The 21,269-nt window shown below is 47.2% G+C and overlaps 1 protein-coding gene across 4 annotated transcripts in view; it reads right to left on the reverse strand.

The window, feature by feature from the left end:
• Nucleotides 1-12,749: 12,749 nt before the first annotated feature.
• The window catches only part of LOC143962198 (activated CDC42 kinase 1-like), a 30,742-nt gene continuing 22,222 nt past the window's right edge, over nt 12,750-21,269 (reverse strand). For all 4 annotated transcript variants that reach the window (XM_077471532.1, XM_077471530.1, XM_077471529.1 and 1 more), the window contains exons 9-14: nt 20,639-20,733; nt 20,073-20,231; nt 19,895-19,986; nt 16,863-17,272; nt 15,604-15,699; nt 12,750-14,912 (exon numbers count right to left, since the gene is read on the reverse strand). In XM_077471532.1, coding sequence (XP_077327658.1) covers nt 14,790-14,912; nt 15,604-15,699; nt 16,863-17,272; nt 19,895-19,986; nt 20,073-20,231; nt 20,639-20,733 — 975 coding nt within the window. In that variant the 3' untranslated portion in view covers nt 12,750-14,789. The remainder of the gene's footprint in view (nt 14,913-15,603; nt 15,700-16,862; nt 17,273-19,894; nt 19,987-20,072; nt 20,232-20,638; nt 20,734-21,269) is intronic.

The raw sequence follows: 21,269 nt of genomic DNA on the forward strand, positions 1-21,269 counted from the left end.
AGAGGGTTGACTGGGATGAGAGTCAAGGAGAAGCAGCCCATAACTGCAATAGGCATTGCCCTGAGTTTAGCATCCCATCCCTGTAGTCCCAAAAAGTCCTGCACCTTCATTTCCTTACATAGTAGGTGAGGTTGAAAAGAAGACATAAGTCCATCAAGTCCAACCTATTTCCTGCTTCCACTATAAGGAGAAGTGACATGAAAATAGTCTACCGGCTACATCTTGATGAATAGTAATGTAATGCACCCCCTTTGGAGCTGCTGGTTTGATGAACCCTGTGAAACTTAGCATCTTTTTTTTCCTAGGTGCAGGCCTCCCCCAGAACCACTGTATACAGTGGTGGTATGGGAAAGGAGCTCCGCCAAGTGACCTGCCAGGAGTCCCTGTCCTCTGATTCTCCAGCGGTAATCCCTGTCCTCTGATGTAAAAATGTCAAAACTCTTAAGCCACTTTGAGTATCTTTGCGTGCGGTGTATCTGCACACACATTGGAAGTAGTGGGGGTCGGGGGTGGGGGGGGGGGGGCCCAGGTCAACTTTTGCATCAGGGCCCACAAGCTCCAAGCTATGCCTCTGCTGGGAATGACTCTGCTAGGTCCAAGTCTGTCCACCAGTCTTAGGTGTACCAGAATGTGCAGAAACAACTTAAGTCTGTGGAAATAATATAAACAGGGAGGAATAACCTCCAACTGGAAAAGAGGACAAACAAATCTAGAGTTTCTTCTGACGGTTTGGGTGGGGCCAGTACAGTGGTGCACTAGTGCTGTTGCTAAATGGCTTCCTGCCCCCCCCAGTTAAGGGAGGTGAAGACTTGACAAAAAGTTCTGATAGGAAAAACTTGACCTGAGTTTAGCAGTAATGAAAGGGCAGGAACAGGTGCAAAGAGTTAACTGGATCCTGGGTAGTAAAGTAATCCAAGACTGGTAAAAAGAGGCACGGAATGTCAGGACTGCAAGGAATAAAATGCAGTAGCTGGACAAGACAGTGATGACTAAGAAGGTTGGGTAAGGGTTAAGGATTGGTAGGTGAAGAGAGCGGCAGCCGAGCGTGGGGCGGCATGGCTACAGTGGCAGGTGGGGGAGATCGTGGAGGCAGAGGAGGCCGCGGCGAGAGTGGGTGAGCGGCAGCAGCGCGTGCAGAGGTCGCGACCTTCGGTGCGTTTTTCACCAGGGCCTGCACCTCGGTCACCTCGTGTAGTGCGCAGCCCGGGGAAGGATGGTTCACTGCCCCCTGCAAAACGGACCCAGAGGGACACCCTGGCACCCAGGCGGTGCACACGCTGCCGCATTGCTGCGGGAGGCGGGGCTACAGGCCGGCAGGCGCTGTTTCCCCACCGGACCACGTGGGCACAACATGGGGGAGGCTTCTTTAGCAGAGCCCAGTAGCATGGAGGGAGAGGCTCAGGGGGATGGCGGACCACGCGGCAAGTCACCTGGGCCTGGGAGACATGGTGGTGGGGGCAAGTGCTCAGAGAAGAGGTGGGGCTGTGTGGACGGAGAGGGGGGAGGAACGCGGGCAGAGGCCAGCAGAGTAGGCAGCAGGACTGGTTCGGGCCACCGGACTGCTGCGGAAGGCACACCGGCGAAGAGTCCGACCGCTGAGAGAGCGAGTGTGGCCTCCGGAGTTCAGTCACCCGGGGGGCTTCTGATGTCGCCGGTCTGGGAAAGGGAAGAGCGGTCAGAGGGTGAGCTGTCTGCGGAAGAGGAATTGCAGGTGCCAATGAGGGAGAGCGACAGTTCAGCTGCTAGCAGATTCCGAGGCAGCCTGGTGAGTCCAATTCTATTACTGCTCTGTCTATTGCTTTGCACGATCTGTTGGGAGGGGTGCAGGCAGGGACAGGGGTGCCAGCAGTGCAGACAGGGTAAGTAGGGGCCGCAGTTCAGCCGCAGGCGGGTAATGTCCCTGCCGTAGTGGGACCCGCTACGCAGATTGACGAGTTGTTGGCGGGGTTGCAGGCATTGGTGGGGAAGTTCGAAGGGGGGCAGGGGCAGCTGGGCCAGGCCGCCCCTTGGACGGAGCCCGGGGCTGGGGTTATGGAGGGGGAGGCTGGGGCTTCCAGTGGTGCCCCCGCTATGGTACTGGTAGTGAGGGGGGGGGGGTGCTGAGAAACCGGCTGACACAGAGGCTAAGTGCGCCTGCCTCAGGACTGCCGACCGTAAAGAAGTGGGGTGTATGTTGGCAGTTTAACGAGGGAGTCTTTAAGTTCGGAGGGACCTGCAGGTCCAAGCACGAATGCTCAGGATGTGGGGGAGCCCACATGCTGTCCAGGTACTTCAAAAGAGGGAAGAAGGCTGGGGACCCTGGTCACAAAAGGGATGACGCTGGTGAAGCTGGAAAGGATGCTTCCTTTCCTAAGTAAGTATCCGGATAGGGAGGCGGCTCATTTATTGGCCTCAGGTTTTCGGGACTGGTTCAAGATACCTTGTTCTCTGGGGGTGACTCCGCCGGTAACAATGAATCTGAAGTGGGCGTTGTTGCACCCGGGGATGGTGGATGAAAATTGGCCAAAGAGGTAGCCTTGAGGCGCATGGGGGGGCCGTTTGCAACTAAACCATGGCCAGATTTGGTGGTTTCACCTTTGGGGGTTGTCCCCAAGAAGGAAGCTGCTAAATTTTGTTTGATACATCACCTGCCCTTTCCGAAAGGGGGCTCAATCAATGACTTCATTGACCCAGAAGCGTGGACGGTTTCATACACGTCTTTTGGCGCGGCGGTGGAATGGGTGAGAAAATATGGGCGGGCGGCCTTGATAGAGAAGGCCGATATTGAGTCGGCGTTTCGTCTGCTCCCGGTGCATCTGGAGGACTTTAAGCTGTTGGGGCTGCTGGCGTGATCAGTTCTACATGGACAAGTAACTGGCTATGGGCTGTTCAATATCGTGCATTTTCTTTGAGGCGTTTAGCTCCTTTCTGGAATGGGTAGTTAGGGATGTTTCAGGCCTGGAGTCGGTCATCCACTACCTGGATGATTTCCTGTGCGTGGACCCTCCTGCCTCTGCTGTGTGTGCGATTATTCTATCCATGTTGCAGCACATCGCAGGCAGATTCAGGGTCCCATTGGCCGCGGACAAAACGGAGGGCCCAACAGAGGAGCTGAGTTTCTTGGGGATTGTAATTGACTCCATGGCCATGGAGTGTCCGTTGCCCAAGAATAAATTGGAGGATTTGCAGAGGGAGATTAGGGAGATCCAAGGGCGGCAGAAGGTGCAGCTGCGGACTTTGCAGTCGCTGTTGGACAAGCTAAATTTCGCTTGCAGGATCATCCCCATGGGGGGGGGGTTTCTGCCGACCACTGTCGGCAGGTACAGCGGGGGGTTATGGGTCCCGACCCATTTCATTCGCCTGCAGCAGGAAGACAGGGAGGACTTGCGGGTTTGGCATGACTTCCTGTCCGGCTATAATGGTAGGGCCATGTGGATGTCAGGCCCAGTGAGCAATTTTGACGTGGATTTGGCCACTGATGCAGCAGGCTCAATGGGTTATGGGGCATTCTTTTGGGGCAAGTGGCGTGCAGAACCTTGGCCGCAGGCATGGGATGGGGCAGGGCTGCTGGGGAATTTGGTGCTGCTTGAGCTGTTCCCGGTGGTCTTGGCCCTGGAGCTGTGGGAGGAGGAATTCAGAAACCTAAAATTAAGGATCAACTGTGACAACATGGGGTAGTCCAGGTAGTCAACCGGATGTCGGCATCATCTCCGCTTGTCATACGGCTCTTGCGGCAGTTGGTTTTTCAGTGTTTGCAGTTAAATATTTTTATTTATGCTGTGCATATACCGGGGGTTGAGAACTCACTGGCGGATGCCCTGTCTCGTTTTCAGTGGGACAAGTTCAGGGAGCTGGCGCCAGGAGCGGAGGAAGCAGGGGCTGCTTGCCCGGCCTGGATGTGGGAGCTGCCATTGGCATCGCTGCAGGATGAATCCGGCAGTCCTTGAGCGAGTCTACCCGGTCCGCGTATTTGAAGGTATGGACAGAGTGGTTGGCACTGATCCAGGAGAAAGGGGTAAGTGGGCAGGAATCTGACTGACGCCTGCTGGTGTTGTACTTTGTGACCAGAGACATGGAGAGGGGGTCGCTTCGATAGACCGAAAGCTTGATAGATTTGCGTTTCTCTTTAAACTCCTTGGGGGGGAGATTGGGCGAAGGATTTTTGGGTGCGGCAAGCTTTAAAGGGATATCGGAAGCAGCACAAAAAGAAGGATGCTAGGCGATCGGTCACATTCGCGAACCTGACGGCGATATGTGAACGGTTGGGGTCAGTTTGTTCATCTCGTTACGAGACGCAGCGTTCTCTCTGGCATTTTATGGAGCTTTTAGGGTTGGGGAATTGGTCAGCTCATCCAAAAACGTGGCTGGGGAGCTATAGGAGCAGGATGTACAGTGGTCGGCAGATAGGATGGGCCTTTGATTGCGTAGGTCAAAAACTGACCAGCAGGGCAAGAGGACGGTAGTGTCCCAGTTCGCATTACCAGGATCAGGGGTTTGCCCGGTTAGGGCAATCCAGGAATTTAGGAGGCTTAGGTTGGGGGAGGCAGGACCGTTCCAGTGAATTTTGGTTGGTTGTAAAAGTATGGGTCTCTGTCAGAGATCACCAGACCGGGTTATACATTACTGTTGTGTATATATATATATATATATATATATATATATATATATATATATTTATAATTTAGATATATATATTTTGTTTGGAGTTTATTGAGTTGTTAATAAAGGCTTTTGTGGCCAGTGTACTCCAAACCAAATGTGTGGTCTCTTCTATTAATCGGGAAAGGTTAAAAGGGTGGTAAAGGTGATACAGTGGCGGCACAGTGGTGTAGTGGTTAGCACTCTCACCTAGCAGTAAAAGGGTCGCTGGTTCAAATCCCAACCACGACACTCCCTGCCTGGAGTTTGCATGTTCTCCCTGTGCCTGCGTGGGTTTCCTCCGGGTACTCCGGTTTCCTCCCACACTCCAAAGACATGCAGGTAGGTTAATTGGCCTCTGACCAAAATTGGCCTTAGTATATGAATGGGGACCTTAGATTGTGGGCTCCTTGAGGGTAGGGACCAAAGTGAGTGTGCAATGTACAGGGATAGGGGTAGACACTCACTCAGGTTGAACTGGATGGACTGGTGTCTTTATTCAACCTTACTAACTATGAAACTATGAAACTATATTGGTAAAAAAGGGTTAACAGGTAAAGGGAAATTTAGTCTACACTGGTCATGTGGCACCCCTCAGAGATGTATAGCAGAAGTATGGTAGTGTCTGAAGAGCCAAATCGCACACTGAGTAATTGGGGTCACGCTTAGTTTTGTGGGGCAGAGTGTCTCGTGGGTTTGAAACCCACTCGCCAATCTTGCACGTCAATGGTAAGTTGCCGACGATGGAGAGGTGGAATAGTGGAATTTTGGAATGGTGGCTCCTGCGCCAACTAACCTGCTCTGGATCGATGCAGCCACAGATTGTGATCGGCGTACCCACTGTGTAGGACTGTGGATGCAGATGGTGACCAGTGAATCAATGCTGTAGAGCTGTAGATGCAGATGGTGACCGGCCAACCCACTCTGTAGAGGCAGCAAAGGGGCTGCACTGGTGGATGGACTCCCAGGAGCTCAGCACTCTCCTTGGACATATGCCTCCTTCCCCAGTCTTGTGCCAAAAGACCTCTTTTGAGCAACCCACTGAATTTCCTCCACTACTCCTTCTCCTGGGGGTTGTACTTTCCTCCAAACAAGGGGGGGAGGGGGGTAGGGTTGCCACTTGTTCTAACTGAAACCACATCTCCCACAATCCTTACAAATTCCCTCCAGTCTAAGACCCGCCAATCTGGAGTGAGTCAATAGGGCATTGCCTCTGAACATACTACAAATTGTTGGCTGATTTCATAACTCTGGAACTTTTTCCTTTAGGTTGTGACCCCAAAGAGGGATTGTGCCGGCTCCCCTGACTGCAGGTTTCCGTTACATCAGAGAGGGGCGGGGTCACCCACTCGTCATTGGGGAAGCCTGGCTTTCCCCCCTGCGTCAGAGGGGGGCGGGGTCAGGTGATGGGTGGCCTCGCCCTCCTCATATAAGAAATATCAGGCTGCCATGATCCCCGCAGTCTCTCCGCCAGTGGAGACAGAGGATGGATGGGCTGTGCTGCGCGGAAGGGAGAGATGACCCATCGCTGGATCAGATCAGCCATCGCTGGACCCCGGAGAGATGATCATCCGTCACTGGATAGCAAGAGTGGATTACCACCACTGGAATCTTTTATTTATTTATTTTGATTTTTAATAAAGGAATTGTTCAAAAGTGTGTTTGTCTTTTTTAACATTATTTTGTACCCCCTTACCATTTCAAATGGGGGGGGGGGGCGGGATCTGGGGGTCCCCTTGTTAAAGGGGGCTTCCAGATTCTGATAAGCCCCCTGCCTGCAGACCCCCAAAACCACTGGTCAGGGTTGTGGGGATGAGGCCCTTGTCCTCATCAACATGGGGACAAGGGGCTTTGAGGGGTCACAGACCCCCAAAGCATCCTCCCAATGTTGAGGGCATGTGGTCTGGTACGGTTCAGGAGGGGGGGGCCCTCTTTTTCTGCGGCCTGCCAGGTTGCGTGCTCAGATAAAGGGTCTGGTATTGATTTTGAGGGGGAACTCCACACCATTTTTTTTTTATTTGGCATGGAGTTCCCCTTAAAATCCATACCAGACCTGAATATTTAGGGGGAACCCCACGTCATTTTTTTTTTATTTGACGTGGGGTTCCCCTTAATATCCATACCAGACCTGAAGGGCCCGGTAATTGAATTTGGGGGAACCCCAGGCTTTTTTTTATTTTTTTTAATCAATGACTTTCAATGACTGTCCTCTGTATTATGGGAGCCGACAATTCATTATAGCCGCTAGTGATTTTAAATTACTTTTTTCCCTGCAGAAATGACACTTTGTGCAGGGACAGTTCTAAGCACGGGAAACATGCGCCCCTTTACAGGCATACTATAGACACCCCCCAGGTACGAAATGTAAAGGAATATTACACTTTTATTGTTTCACTTTAAGCATTATTAAAATCACTGCTCCCGAAAAACGGACGTTTTTTAAAACTTTTTTTGCATTGATACATGTCCCCTGGGGCAGGACCCGGATCCCCAAACACTTTTTAGGACAATAACTTTCATATTAGCCTTTAAAATTAGCACTTTAGATTTCTCCCATAGTCTTGTACAGGGAGCTCTGCGGCTTTTCGAATTTGCCGCAAACAACCCAAATTGTTCACTGTTCGCCAAACAGGCAATGTTGAAACGAACATGAGTTTGACTCGAACTCAAAGCTCACCCCTATTCATAATGTAGTTTCCGGTCAGATAAGCCTGGGATCTTACTGGCCTACTTGGCACATTCGTAATGTAGCCGCCAGTCAGATAAGCCTGCAATCTTATTGGCCTACTGAGGACATTCGTAATATAGTTGCCAGTCAGATAAGCCTGGGACCTTATTGGCCTACTGAGGACATTCTTAATGTAGCTGCCGGTCAGATAAGCCTGAGATTTTATTGGCCTACTGAGGACATTCGTAACGTAGCTGTCGGTCAGATAAGCCTGGGATCTTATTGGCCTACTGAGTGTAAGGATAGGAAGAGTCACCATTTAAGCCTGGGATCTTATTGTCCTACTGAGGACATTCGTAATGTAGCTGCCGGTCAGATAAGCCTGGGATCTTATTGGCCTACTTAGGACATTCGTCATGTAGTTGCCGGTCAGATAAACCTGGGATCTTATTGGCCTACTTAGGACATTTTCTTATTGGCCTACCTAGGACATTCATAATGTAGTTGCCGGTCAGAGAGGCCTGGGATCTTATTGGCCTACTTAGGACATTTGTCATGTAGTTGCTGGTCAGAGAGGCCTGGGATCTTACTGGCCTACTTAGGACATTCGTAATGTAGTTGCTGGTCAGATAAGCCTGGGATCTTATTGGCCTACCTAGGACATTCATAATGTAGTTGCCGGTAAGAGAAGCCTGGGACCTTATTGGCCTACTTGGGACATTCGTAATGTAGTTGCTGTTCAGAGAAGCCTGGGATCTTACTGGCCTACTGAGGACATTCGTAATGTAGTTGCCGGTCAGATAAGCCTGGAATCTTATTGGCCTACTGAGGACATTCATAATGTAGTTGCTGGTCAGATAAGCCTGGGATTTTATTGGCCTACTTAGGACATTCGTAATGTAGTTGCCGGTCAGATAAGCCTGGGATCTTATTGGCCTACTGAGGACATTCGTAATGTAGTTGCCGGTCAGATAAGCCTGGAATCTTATTGGCCTACTGAGGACATTCATAATGTAGTTGCTGGTCAGATAAGCCTGGGATTTTATTGGCCTACTTAGGACATTCGTAATGTAGTTGCTGGTCAGATAAGCCTGGGATCTTATTGGCCTACTGAGGACATTCGTAATGTAGTTGCCGGTCAGATAAGCCTGGAATCTTATTGGCCTACTGAGGACATTCATAATGTAGTTGCTGGTCAGATAAGCCTGGGATTTTATTGGCCTACTTAGGACATTCGTAATGTAGTTGCCGGTCAGATAAGCCTGGGATCTTATTGGCCTACTGAGGACATTCGTAATGTAGTTGCCGGTCAGATAAGCCTGGAATCTTATTGGCCTACTGAGGACATTCATAATGTAGTTGCTGGTCAGATAAGCCTGGGATTTTATTGGCCTACTTAGGACATTCGTAATGTAGTTGCTGGTCAGATAAGCCTGGGATCTTATTGGCCTACTGAGGACATTCGTAATGTAGTTGCCGGTCAGATAAGCCTGGAATCTTATTGGCCTACTGAGGACATTCATAATGTAGTTGCTGGTCAGATAAGCCTGGGATTTTATTGGCCTACTTAGGACATTCGTAATGTAGTTGCCGGTCAGAGAAGCCTGGGATCTTATTGGCCTACTGAGGACATTCATAATGTAGTTGCCAGCCAGAGAGTTCTGGGATCTTATTGGCCTACTTAGGACATTCGTAATGTAGTTGCCGGTCAGAGAAGCCTGGGATCTTACTGGCCTACTTGGCACCCGCCGGTCAGAGAAGCCTGGGATCTTATTGGCCTACTTAGGACATTCGTAATGTAGTTGCCAGTCAGAGAAGCCTGGGACCTTATTGGCCTACTTGGCACATTCGTAATGTAGCTGCCGGTCAGATAAAGATCAATATTAATTTATACTCATTAAACGCCATCTGCAAAAAAGTTCACTAAAACAAGCTAACCCTTTCTAATAAGATAACTCCACCATCTCCCCTTGTGGAAGTGAGCATTATGGGGCTTCTGTACTAAATATCCTCAAATACAACAAGCTCACAACTAGGGATGACTGATTGATTCAGCCTGGACCTAGCTGGGCAGAACCTGTGGGAAGCTCCTCCCCCACCCCCAACCCCACAGATACATGGAGACAAAGAGGTGGAGGCTTCCTAGGATACGGCCATATGGGGCCAATGACATTGACCTAAGCTGATTGGGCCGGCAGGGATACTATCAGGTGTCAGCTTCCTATGGGCTCTGCTGACCTGGGTTTGGACCAAGTTCAGACCAAACCCATCTCACCCTGATCACAACATCTGCAACCACAAATACTTTCTCATACAAACAACACAAGTCCTCTTATTTTTCTCTTCTAAATACTCATTACTCATAACTCACGGCAGTTTCCTGTCTGTATCATACATTACACAACATTCTCTACACGGAGGAGTGATTCACCTTCCATTGCTGCCAAACACCCAGCCAGCGTTCCTTTACAGACTTCGAAGGAGCTTGCCTTGTGCCGGAGTGTCCCCGCCAATTACATTAAGGCCGCCTTCACACCTGAGAGTCACGTTTGAGTGTTTTTTTTCGGGCATTTGTATGCGTGTTTTTGAGCGGTTCTGTACAGCATTTTTAAAGTGTTTTTGAGCTTTGGTGTTTATTAGTCAATGGAGAAAAATATCATCTGCTTCATCATTTGTTACTATGTTTTTTCAGCTTTTTCATCCGTTTTTAATTATTTCTTCGTTTTTTTTTTTTACTTTTTTAAAGGGCTAAGAAGGGTTAAAGGTTATGGTTCATTTTATTTATTGACTTAATTTTATGTATTTTGTTGGGTTAGGGGCTAGCATTAGGGTTAGGGGTCAATGTTAGTGGTTAGGGGATAATATTGGGGTTAATATTAGGATTAGGGATCAATATTAGTGTTAGGGGTTAGGATCAGGGGTTAATTTTTGGGTTAGGGGGTCAATATTAGGATTAGGGGTTAATATTAGGATTAGGGATTAGGATTAGGGGTCAATATTAGGATTAGGGTCAATGTTAGGATTAGGGGTTCATATTAGAATTAGGGGTTAGGATTAGGGGTCAATATTAGGATTACGGGTCAATATTAGGATTAGGATTTAATATTAGTATTAGGGGTTAGGATTAGGGGTCAATATTAGGATTAGGGGTCAATATTAGGATTAGGGGTCAATATTAGGATTAGGGGTTAGGATTAGGGGGTCAATATTAGGATTAGGGGTTTAATATTAGGATTAGGGGTTAGGATTATGGATCAATATTAGGATTAGGGGTTAATATTAGGATTAGGGGTTATGATTAGGGGTCAATATTAGGATTAGGGGTTTATATTAGAATTAAGGGTTAGGATTAGGGGTCAATGTTAGGATTAGGGGTTAATATTAGGCTTAAGGGTTAGGATTAGGTGTCAATATTAGGATTAGGGGTTAATATTAGGATTAGGGGTTAAGATTAGGGGTCAATATTAGGATTAGGGGTCAATGTTAGTGTTATGATTAATATTAGGGTTAGGGGTAAATGTTAGTGCTTAGGGGATAAAATTTGGGGTTAAGGTTAGGGGTCAAAATTAGGGGTTAGGATTGGGGGGGTTAATATTAGTGTTAGGGGTGAGTATTGGGGGTTAATATTAGCGTTAGGGGTTAATTTTAGGGATAGGGGTCAATATTAGTATTAGTATTAGGGGTCAATATTAGGGTTAGGGGATTAGGATTGGGGGTCAGTATTAGGATTGGGGGTTAATGTTAGGATTAGGGGTCAATATCAGGATTAGCGGTCAATATTAGGGATCAATATTGGGGCTAGTATTAGGGTTCAATATTGGGTCTTAATATTAGGGTTAGGGGGCCAATATTAGGATCAGGGGTTAATATTAGGGTTAGGGGTAAATGTTAGTGCTTAGGGGATAAAATTGGGGGTTAGTATTAGAATTAGGGGTCAAATTTAGGGCTAGGGGTTAGGATTAGGGGGTTAATATTAGCGTTAGGGGTTAATATTAGGTTTAGGGGTTATTAGGTTGTGGGGTCAATATTAAGATTGGGAGTCAATATTAGGGCGCTTTCACACTGGGACAGGAGGGTGTCAGCGCTTTTCGCCCACTAGTGGGGAGCTTTTAACCCCTGCTAGTGGCCGAAAAAAAAGTTAAAAGCACCGGCAAAGCGCAGCGCCGCTTTGTCGGCCTTTCAGCGGCGCTGCCCATTGATTTTAATGGGAAGGGGCGCTTTAGGAGTGGTGTATACACTGCTCCTAATCGCCTCAAAGATGCTGCTTGCAGGACTTTTTTTAATGCCCCGCAAGCGCACAGCTCCAGTGTGAAAGCCCTGGGGCTTTCACTTTGGAGTGACAGGAGAGGCGCTTTACAGACGTTATTTTCAGCTCTGTAGCGCCTCAGTGTGAAAGTAGCCTTAGGGGGGTTTATGTTAGAGGTTGCTGCTCTGTTAGCTCCTCCTATATTCTAGAGGATTTTAGAATCATAGTGGAAGAGAGAACGGGGCATGCAGCCTGAACATTTATGGTGGTGAGAGAACCCATTAGTATTCTATTAGAAGGCTTTTGTTTCTGGAGACCATAGCCAGCCCAGATGGTGGTGAGAGAACCCATTAGTATTCTATTAGAAGGCTTTTGTTTCTGGAGACAGCAACCGGCCCTGAGGAAGCCCCAGGTTGAGGGCGAAACAAGTTGGGAATCACATCAATCTTGCTGTATCCATAAGGACTGTACTACATGTACCGGCTGTAAAATACATTTTTGAAACCTTTTTTTTTTTACCAATGTTAAAATAAAGTGCTTTTCTTTTAAATGTATTTCTTTGGATCTCTTTACTAATGTAAGCACCTTAAAAATCCCATAAATACTTCAATACTTCTTTATCTTATGGATGTGGTGCTAAATTTGGTGTTTTGTCCATGGTCAAGAAAATAACCCATAAATAGTCTGAGGCCCGAGCAGCAGAGTATTAGTGTTCCTGGGTCCAGACCTGCAGGAGAAGACCCCTGGGGCAGAAGTCTGGGAGGAAGCTACCAGGAAGACAGAGGTCCCAGCTAGGCTTAGCTGGGGGGGGGGGGGGGGGTCTATTCACAAGTTCAAGTCCAGGAATCAAGTTGGAGAAGCTCACTGGATAGAGCCAGGAGGGAATTGTTGGGAAGGAGTCCAGCTTTCCTATGGTGGCTTGGAGACACAGACCGAAAATAGACAGAGAATCCGACCCTTCCCACCAAAAACCTTGTATTTCATTACCGTCAGTGGCCTCATTAGGTAGATTTCTTCTCCCTTCCCAAATGGTCACTGGTACAGGAAGCGATTGGTAACCCAACCCAGCAAGGGCACAGACAACATAAAAAAATAAAATAAAAACCCTACAGAGGCTTTCCCTCTTCCTCATTCAACCCAAACCCACCAAGAAAGTTTTGGCTCGAGTACCACTTTAACGATTATCCACACCTCACCCCAATAAACCAAAGACAAATGTAGTATAATAAAAATTTTATTTACCCGAAATAACGGTGTAAACCTCTATAATGTACAGTATAAATACAATATATCTCTGCATACATGTAAACCAAGGCTTGTTCGGCCCACGGGTTGATATATACAGGGTTAAATACAGCTATGTACATACAAGTCAGGCGTGAGAACTCTGCTATGGAAAGACGAGAATGGTGACATTCCTCCATACTGCGTGCCGGAGGACGGAGCTTCTCAACCTGCCATTATCAGTCATCAGTATTAGATCCTGGAGATACACACAGTGCATGATGGGAGCTGTACTTCTCCCTTACAGTCATTTTAAAAACAGGCACCTCCAACCATCTTTTTAGAAAAAAATAAAAATTAAATACTTAACTCCATGATTGCACGTAAAAAATACAGTTTATGGTATCACCTCTACCTATATGGCCAAAAGCATGGAGGACCCTCCCCACCAATGATGGAATTGAGGTGTCTCCCCTGAAGGGTCCTGTTAATACTCCATCATTCAAAGACATAGTAGACAATTGTGCTCCTCCAACCTTGTGGTAACAGCTTGGGGAAGACCCCAATAAGGAGAAGCTCCATAAAAAGACATGGATTGACCAGTTTGGTGTAGAGGAATATGAGTGGCCCCCACAGAGCCCCAACCTCATGGTTTTAGAATGTGATGGTATGGTGTCCAAAAACTTTTGGCCATATAGTGTGCGATATAATCCCTGAAGAAAAAAAATCAGAACACTGTAAGCACAGACTATCTACATATGTATAGGTTCCTCTCACATGTAGACCCTCCGTAACCTCACTCTGTAACAGTCTCTTCTAACAGGAACCAAGTTGCAGACCACAAAATGTTGGAGAGCGTTACACCAGCTCCAACCTGATGATGACCGTTTGATCTTTAGGCTGTAAAGTAATTAACACTGGAAAATCCTTCTCTAATTACCCATGAGCCCTTACTATTAGAGCTCTGGTGCCCAACTTTGGTGCTTGCCTTGAAACACTTGGACAGTCAGTGGTGGGAGAGTTGGTTTTGTAAAGGAGCTGTAATGACATTGATCTCTAGGAGTCTCAAGTAACATGTCCCCACTCTCTGACTGTCTTCTGCAAAATGTTTTCAACCACATGTAAAAATGTAAGTCTTCAGTCTGACAATCTACTGCAACATTGCATATACTTAATATAATGCGTGGCCTTTTGTTCATATCAGAGGCTGTAGTTGAGGTCCTCTTTACTTCACAAGTTGACAACCAGTGTCCTAGAGTAAGATTATTGCTGAGAAATGTGGCACCATCATCCATAGTAGATGATGCTGGGCCCATGTTGGGTGTAATCCTTTGCCCATAGTAGATAAATCAGGCCCATGTTGGGTTCCATGCATTTTCCATGGTGGATGATATCAGGTCTGTGTTGGGTACCATCCATTGTCCATGGTAGAGATATCAGGCCCATATTGGGTACAATCCATTGCTTATGGTAGATGATGTGAGGGTTATGTTGGGTATCATCCATTGTCCATGGTAGATTACATCAGGTAAACATTGGGTACCATCCATTTCCCATGGTAGATGATGTCAGGTCTACATTGGGTACCATCCATTGTCCATGGTAGAAGATGTCTGGTCTACATTAGGTATTATCCAAAACACCTCCTCCCTATTAGTCTTGGAAAGCCTTCATACTATTTCGCGAGTCAATGAAAATCCATCATGGCTACAAGCCATACCAGATGGCATCATGAAGATTTGAAGAGAGTTCTAAAATCATAGCTTTTGAGCAGAGGACCTCGGAAGTCCAGAATTCAAAAGAAAAAGGCGACCAGCACCCCCAAAATTCCAGGCTATTGCTACACAACCTTTGACAGAAGATTATATTTCTTCCCTTGTCCATAATTATCCACCAATATGGAACTCCAGTAAACAGAACCATCTAGACAATCCAGGCACTCCTCAGCAGCCTCTGGTGTCTCTGTGTAGATAACACATTTAAATTGTTCTCCAAGCAGGAAAAACCTTCAATCGGGAAATGTCAAATGTCCCATCAGTGAGGGTGCGGGCGCCGCAGGACGTATCGGGAAGCAGACTCCAGGCTCCACTTGCATTTATCCAGGATGCGCTGGCATTCTTCCTTGCTGAAGCGGCAGATGTTGTAGAGCTGTTCCACCTGGGGAGAGGAAATAATGCGCAACATTAGAACCCAACTCAAAGGTGTAAATCCAATTCCAGTTCTTAAATAATACTCGAGGAACCCTCTTGGTGACTGGGACACCTTGCATTAGAGCTTCCTTACAGTTGTATGGGCCCCTCTTCTGTACAGACATTGCTTACTCTGCTATCACTGCACACCGAGTTTCCCACAATGTGCATTAGAACCTGCAGCAAGTCAGATTTAGCCCGCCTCATTTTCTGGCAGGAGGACACCCAGCATCTACTAGACCAGTGGTCTCCAAGGTGCGTCCCTTTGCTTGCTTAGATCTGGCCCTTGGGGCACTATTTCATCCACTGATACCAACAATGGGGCATAATTCCTGCCCACTGACACTCATCAAGGCTACCAATGACAACAATGATGGGGCACTATTCCTCCCACTGACACCAACAATGGGGCATTGTTTTTTTTTCCCACTGATGTTGGTACCTTTTCTACTCCCAGTGGACACAGTCCAATATAAGCAGATTAAAAACTTCAACTTAAAAATAATGGGGACAGGTTTGCAGTTTACGCCATTCCTTTTTGAAGTGGTTCTCTGTACAGTTTCATATTCTTTTACTAAAAACCTGAACTTTTGAATGACCCCTAAAACTAAAAAGAACTCTGATATAAGCAGTGTGGGGGGCATTTAAAACATGCTCACCTTTAAAGACTGCACGGCCCGTGTTACGTCCCCTCCATAGTTGCGCAGAGCCTCGCGGCTCTCTTCTGTCGTCACTCCATGTACGCACTCCTCCACCTGCACAACAGAAAACAAGTTTAGGTAAATATACACCTGCGTTCAAGGTGTGTGAAGTAGGTTTGATGGATGGTTAACGTGGATGTTTGAACTCTGCTTTAGACCCTACGGTGCATTGTAGACCTGGATTCACCGAAAGTCTACAAGATATTTGCCTTCACGGCTGTTGTTAACCAATGGAACTTTGTATTGTGTATTCAGTAATGCTGAACAACCAGTTCTGCTTTGTTGTAGCTGCGATTATTCCCAAAAACAGGTCAACAAAGAAAAGCTTCTCAAGGATCTCAGAAGAATTTCAATTGAGCCCCTGATTTCCCTGAAGGCAACTAGAAGAAAGCTGCATCTGACATGTCTCTGGGCCTGGTGTATCAAGTTCAACTTTAAAGTGAAAGCCTACGCTCCGTTGAACTCCAGCCAATCCAGTGGAAGTCAAAGTCCATCATAAATAAAGTCCAATCTGCATCATCAGGCCACAAACCTCCTTCCCGACCTCTAATGGCAGCTTTCGGATTTACATCATATATATATACTAGATCAGTGCTGGGACAAGGTCATCCAGTGCCTGGGGCAAAGATGCCAAACTGCATACCCCCCCCCCCCCCCCCCATTCATGATACACAAGCTTAGGGGATCCTACTCCCAGCAGTCTCTCTCTTGTCCAAATCACTACTCCTGTCAGCCTTGTAACATATGGAAGGCCCTCCATCCCTACAGTAAACCATTGCGCCCAGGAAAGCTGTCCCTCCTGGCCACCCCTTGTACTAGATTTAGAAGCAAATCCTGAAAGACATTTTTATCATTGATCATAAGATGGGTCAATACAGAGCCAGTTAGGTTTCTATTATACGGCAAAAAATCCGCACCCCACCCACCAAGTGACAAAGGACTTTGGGGAGGGGGCAAATTAGAAAATCTAAGACCACAATGTCCATCTTAAAGCTACCATAAGCAGTACATCCCACTCCAGCCAAACATCATGATCTTGGGTCTCTAAGCCAAAAGTATGCAAGGAGCCTTTGCAAATACCAGCCAGTGCCCCCCCCCCCCCCTCCCCCCTGAGTGATGAAGGGGGAAGTTCGTGGAACAGGATGGCAGATGAATTGGGACCACCATCAGTCTACACTGAGTTTTACACCTACACACAGACATCTCAGTCTCCTCACCTCCTTAATCTTCTTTTGAAGCTCAGCGTCTGCAGTAATGGCTCTGTACCCCGCGGGTTTACTTTCTGCTGGCAGACGAGGGACCGGGTGCGTCTCTCCTGGAACCGGGATCGAAGAAGATGGGAATTTATCTTTATTGCGAATCATCTGTTGCATGGGGTGATCCACTGTAGGGGGGCTAAGAAATCGATCCTTAGGAGCCGACATTTTTGGTTTAGGAGGAGGTAGGGGTCGGATGTTGGTAATCATACGCCGTGGTGGAAGGTCGCTCATTCTTCTTGGGGACGGGTCACGTGGTGGCGATGCTATGCTCTCCAGATCCCGCCCACGTTGCTTGGGTGTGTGGTGGCTTTGTGGCTTGTTGTTCATTAAGTCAAAGTCAGAGAGGGACTCCAAGCTTCTAGACAGACCTGTGGATAGAAGTCAGAGCAGGTGAGAGGAGAGAATGAGAAAATTGGGGACAATGAGAACTACAAAGTTATAGAATAGAGAGGAAGAATGGAGAGGATGACAGTAAGGAGAGGATGGATGGAGAAGATGATAGTATGGAGAGGATGAATGGAGAAAATGATAGTATGGAGAGGATGGATGGAGAGGATAACATTAGGGAGAGGATGGATGGGAAGGAAGCCATTAAAGAGAGGAAGGGTGGAGAAGATGACAGTAGGGTGTGGAAGGATGGAGAGAATGACAATAAGGAGAAGAGCATGGAGATGATGACAGTAAATAGAGGATGGGTGGAAAGGATGACATTAGGGACAGGATAGAGGGAGAGGATGACAGTAAGGAGAAGGATGGAGAGGATGACAATAAGCAGAGGATGACAATAAGCAGAGGTTGACTTTAGGGAGATGATGGATGGAGAGGGTGGATGGAGAGGGTGACAGTAAGGAGAGAATCAATGGAGAGGATGACATTAGGGAGAGGGTGACAGTAAGGAGAATAAGGATGGAGAAGATGACAGTAAGGAGAGGAAGGATGGAGAAAATTACAGTAAGGGAGAGGATTGATGGAGAACATGACAGTAAAGGAGAAGACGGATGGAGAGGATGACCAGATGGAGAGTAAGGATGAGATCAGCGTGTTTGCAACTTCACGTGCCTGCGCCTGCCAGGAAGCTGACACACCACAGCGCTAATCACAGGTAGTGAGACATTTCCCGATCTGTGCACTACCTGTGATCAGAGATGCGGAGTGTCAGCTTCCTGGCGGGCGTGGGCACGTTGAGTTGAGAATACGCCTGAGCTCATTGTTAATGGGGAGGATGACAGCGAGAAGAAGGATGGAGAGGATGAGAGCAAGGAGAAGAAGGATGGAGAGGATGAGAGCAAGGAGAAGAAGGATGGAGAGGATGAGAACAAGGAGAAGAAGGATGGAGAGGATGAGAGCAAGGAGAGGAAGGATGGAGAGGATGAGAACAAGGAGAAGGATGGAGAGGATGAGAACAAGGAGAAGAAGGATGGAGAGGATGAGAACAAGGAGAGGAAGGATGGCGAGGATGAGAACAAGGAGAAGAAGGATGGAGAGGATGAGAACAAGGGGAAGAAGGATGGAGAGGATGAGAACAAAGAGAAGAAGGATGGAGGGGATGAGAGCAAGGGGAAGAAGGATGGAGAGGATGAGAGCAAGGAGTAGAAGGATGGAGAGGATGAGAACAAAGAGAAGAAGGATGGAGGGGATGAGAGCAAGGGGAAGAAGGATGGAGAGGATGAGAGCAAGGAGTAGAAGGATGGAGAGGATGAGAACAAGGAGAAGAATGATGGAGAGGATGAGAACAAGGAGAAGAAGGATGGAGAGGATGAGAACAAGGAGAGGAAGGATGGCGAGGATGAGAACAAGGAGAAGAAGGATGGAGAGGATGAGAACAAGGGGAAGAAGGATGGAGAGGATGAGAACAAAGAGAAGAAGGATGGAGGGGATGAGAGCAAGGGGAAGAAGGATGGAGAGGATGAGAGCAAGGAGTAGAAGGATGGAGAGGATGAGAACAAAGAGAAGAAGGATGGAGGGGATGAGAGCAAGGGGAAGAAGGATGGAGAGGATGAGAGCAAGGAGTAGAAGGATGGAGAGGATGAGAACAAGGGGAAGAAGGATGGAGAAGATGAGAACAAGGGGAAGAAGGATGGAGAAGATGAGAGCAAGAGGAAGAAGGATGGAGAGGATGAGAGCAAGGGGAAGAAGGATGGAGGGGATGAGAGCAAGGGGAAGAAGGATGGAGAGGATGAGAGCAAGGGGAAGAAGGATGGAGAGGATGAGAGCAAGGGGAAGAAGGATGGAGAGGATGACAGCAAGGAGAAGGACGATGGAGAGGATGAGAGCAAGGAGAAGGATGTAGAGGATGACAGCAAGGAGAAGAATGATGGAGAGGATGACAGCAAGGAGAAGAATGATATAGAGGATGACAGCAAGGAGAAGAATGATGGAGAGGATGACAGCAAGGAGAAGAATGATGGAGAGGATGACAGCAAGGAGAAGAATGATGGAGAGGATGACAGCAAGGAGAAGAATGATGGAGAGGATGACAGCAAGGAGAAGAATGATGGAGAGGATGACAGCAAGGAGAAGAATGATGGAGAGGATGACAGCAAGGAGAAGAATGATGGAGAGGATGACAGCAAGGAGAAGAATGATGGAGAGGATGACAGCAAGGAGAAGAATGATGGAGAGGATGACAGCAAGGAGAAGATGAATGTGGAGGATGACAAGATGGAGAGGATGACAGTAAGGAGATGATGGATGGAGAGGATGGAAGTAAGGAGATGATGGGTGGAGAGGATGGCAGTAAGGAGAGGATGGATGGAGAGGATGGCAGTAAGGAGAGGATGGCAGTAAGGAGAGGATGGATAGAGAGGAGGACAGTTAGGTGAGGATGGATATGATCACTCAATAGACATGTGTCTATTATTGACCCAACAAATTATGTAACTAGAAAAGTAGAGGAAAAAAGGAATGAAGAAAACAGGATGGAAGGAAGGGTGACAATGAAAAGGGAAGTGAAAGAATGAGGGTAATGGTTGCTTCCAGAAGACACCTACGTTGCATACGCATCATCTTCTCTTCGGCTTTGATGCGGCTAGCAACGCCCCCTCCTGCTCTCCGCTGACCTTCTTTTGCTCGGATTCTTTTGCTGAAAGAAACAAAAAGTTAATGAGTATATGGTGGGAGGAGATATGTATGATTATCTTCTTGATCCAGAGGCATTGAGGCACTTACTTATTTTCTGCATCCACAAGAGAGATCTTCCCAAGATTGCTCAACAAGCTGATAGAGTTTCGGGAGCGTGCCAAGTCCTCCGGAGAGATGACGGAAGGGGGGAATGGTCCAATTCTAACAGTCCGCTGATTCTGTCCTCTCCAGGGCTGAGAGTCTGACCTGGAGGAAGCAAAATTAGAGCCATGTAATCTACGATTACCAAACAGGCGAACCACTTTAGGGTTGATTTACTAAAACTGGGAAGTGAATATCAGGATCAGCTGTGCATGGTAGCCAATCAGCTTCTAAATTCAACGTGTTCAATTAAGCTTTTACAATGGCCATAAATGGTAATGGCCATAAACTTTCAGGGGAAGAGCTGAAATATGTGGCCAGGGAAAGGGAAGTTGGGAATGACTGGCCTGCAGCCTTCTAATCGGATGAATAACACATGATGAATGATGGATGAATGGCCAGTTATGAATGAAAAATAGACGTCATGATTTCTAGACCAATGAATGACCAGTAATGAGATAAACAATGGATAAACAATAGATGATGAAGGTCCAATATGTTTAATGCCTTACCCAACATCAATGACGGTGACAACGTCCCCAGCTTCCAGCGGCAGCCAAGAGGGATTGTTCACTTCTTGAAGAACACAAACCTCTTGTGGTTTCACCTGAAGAGATAAGTTGACCATAAGATAATGAACTAAGAACAGGGGTCAAATAAGAAACGGGCTTGGTGGAGGAATAGGAAGTAATGAGCCTTAGAACCATAGACATGACTGTAGGAGAATGTTGCCGATAACTTGACATATAAGCATGACTGAATTATTTAGATATCTAAAAAGAGGACTTTATTAGGAACGTATTTCTGTAATTCATTGGAAAGGGACAGGGATGGAGATGCACTATATGGCCAAACATTTTGGACACCTGACCACAACACCTGTATGATCTTGTTGGACATCCCATTCCAAAACCATGGGGGGCGAATATGGAGTTTCTTCCAACAGATCTTCTGGGAAGACTTTCAGCAAGATTTTGGAGGGTGTCTATGGGGATTTGAGCCCATTTGTGAGGTCAGGTACTGTTGTCAGATAGGAAAAAACCTAAATCAGTTGGTGTTGGATATCCTATACTAAAACCATTGTCATTAATATGGAGTTGCCCCCATTGGATCAATAACAGCCTCCACTCCACTGGGAAGGCT

The sequence above is a fragment of the Lithobates pipiens genome, unplaced genomic scaffold, assembly GCF_037356315.1.
Source record: "Lithobates pipiens isolate NorthernLeopardFrog02 unplaced genomic scaffold, aLitPip1_a1.2 Scaffold_8, whole genome shotgun sequence".
NCBI lineage: Eukaryota > Metazoa > Chordata > Amphibia > Anura > Ranidae > Lithobates > Lithobates pipiens.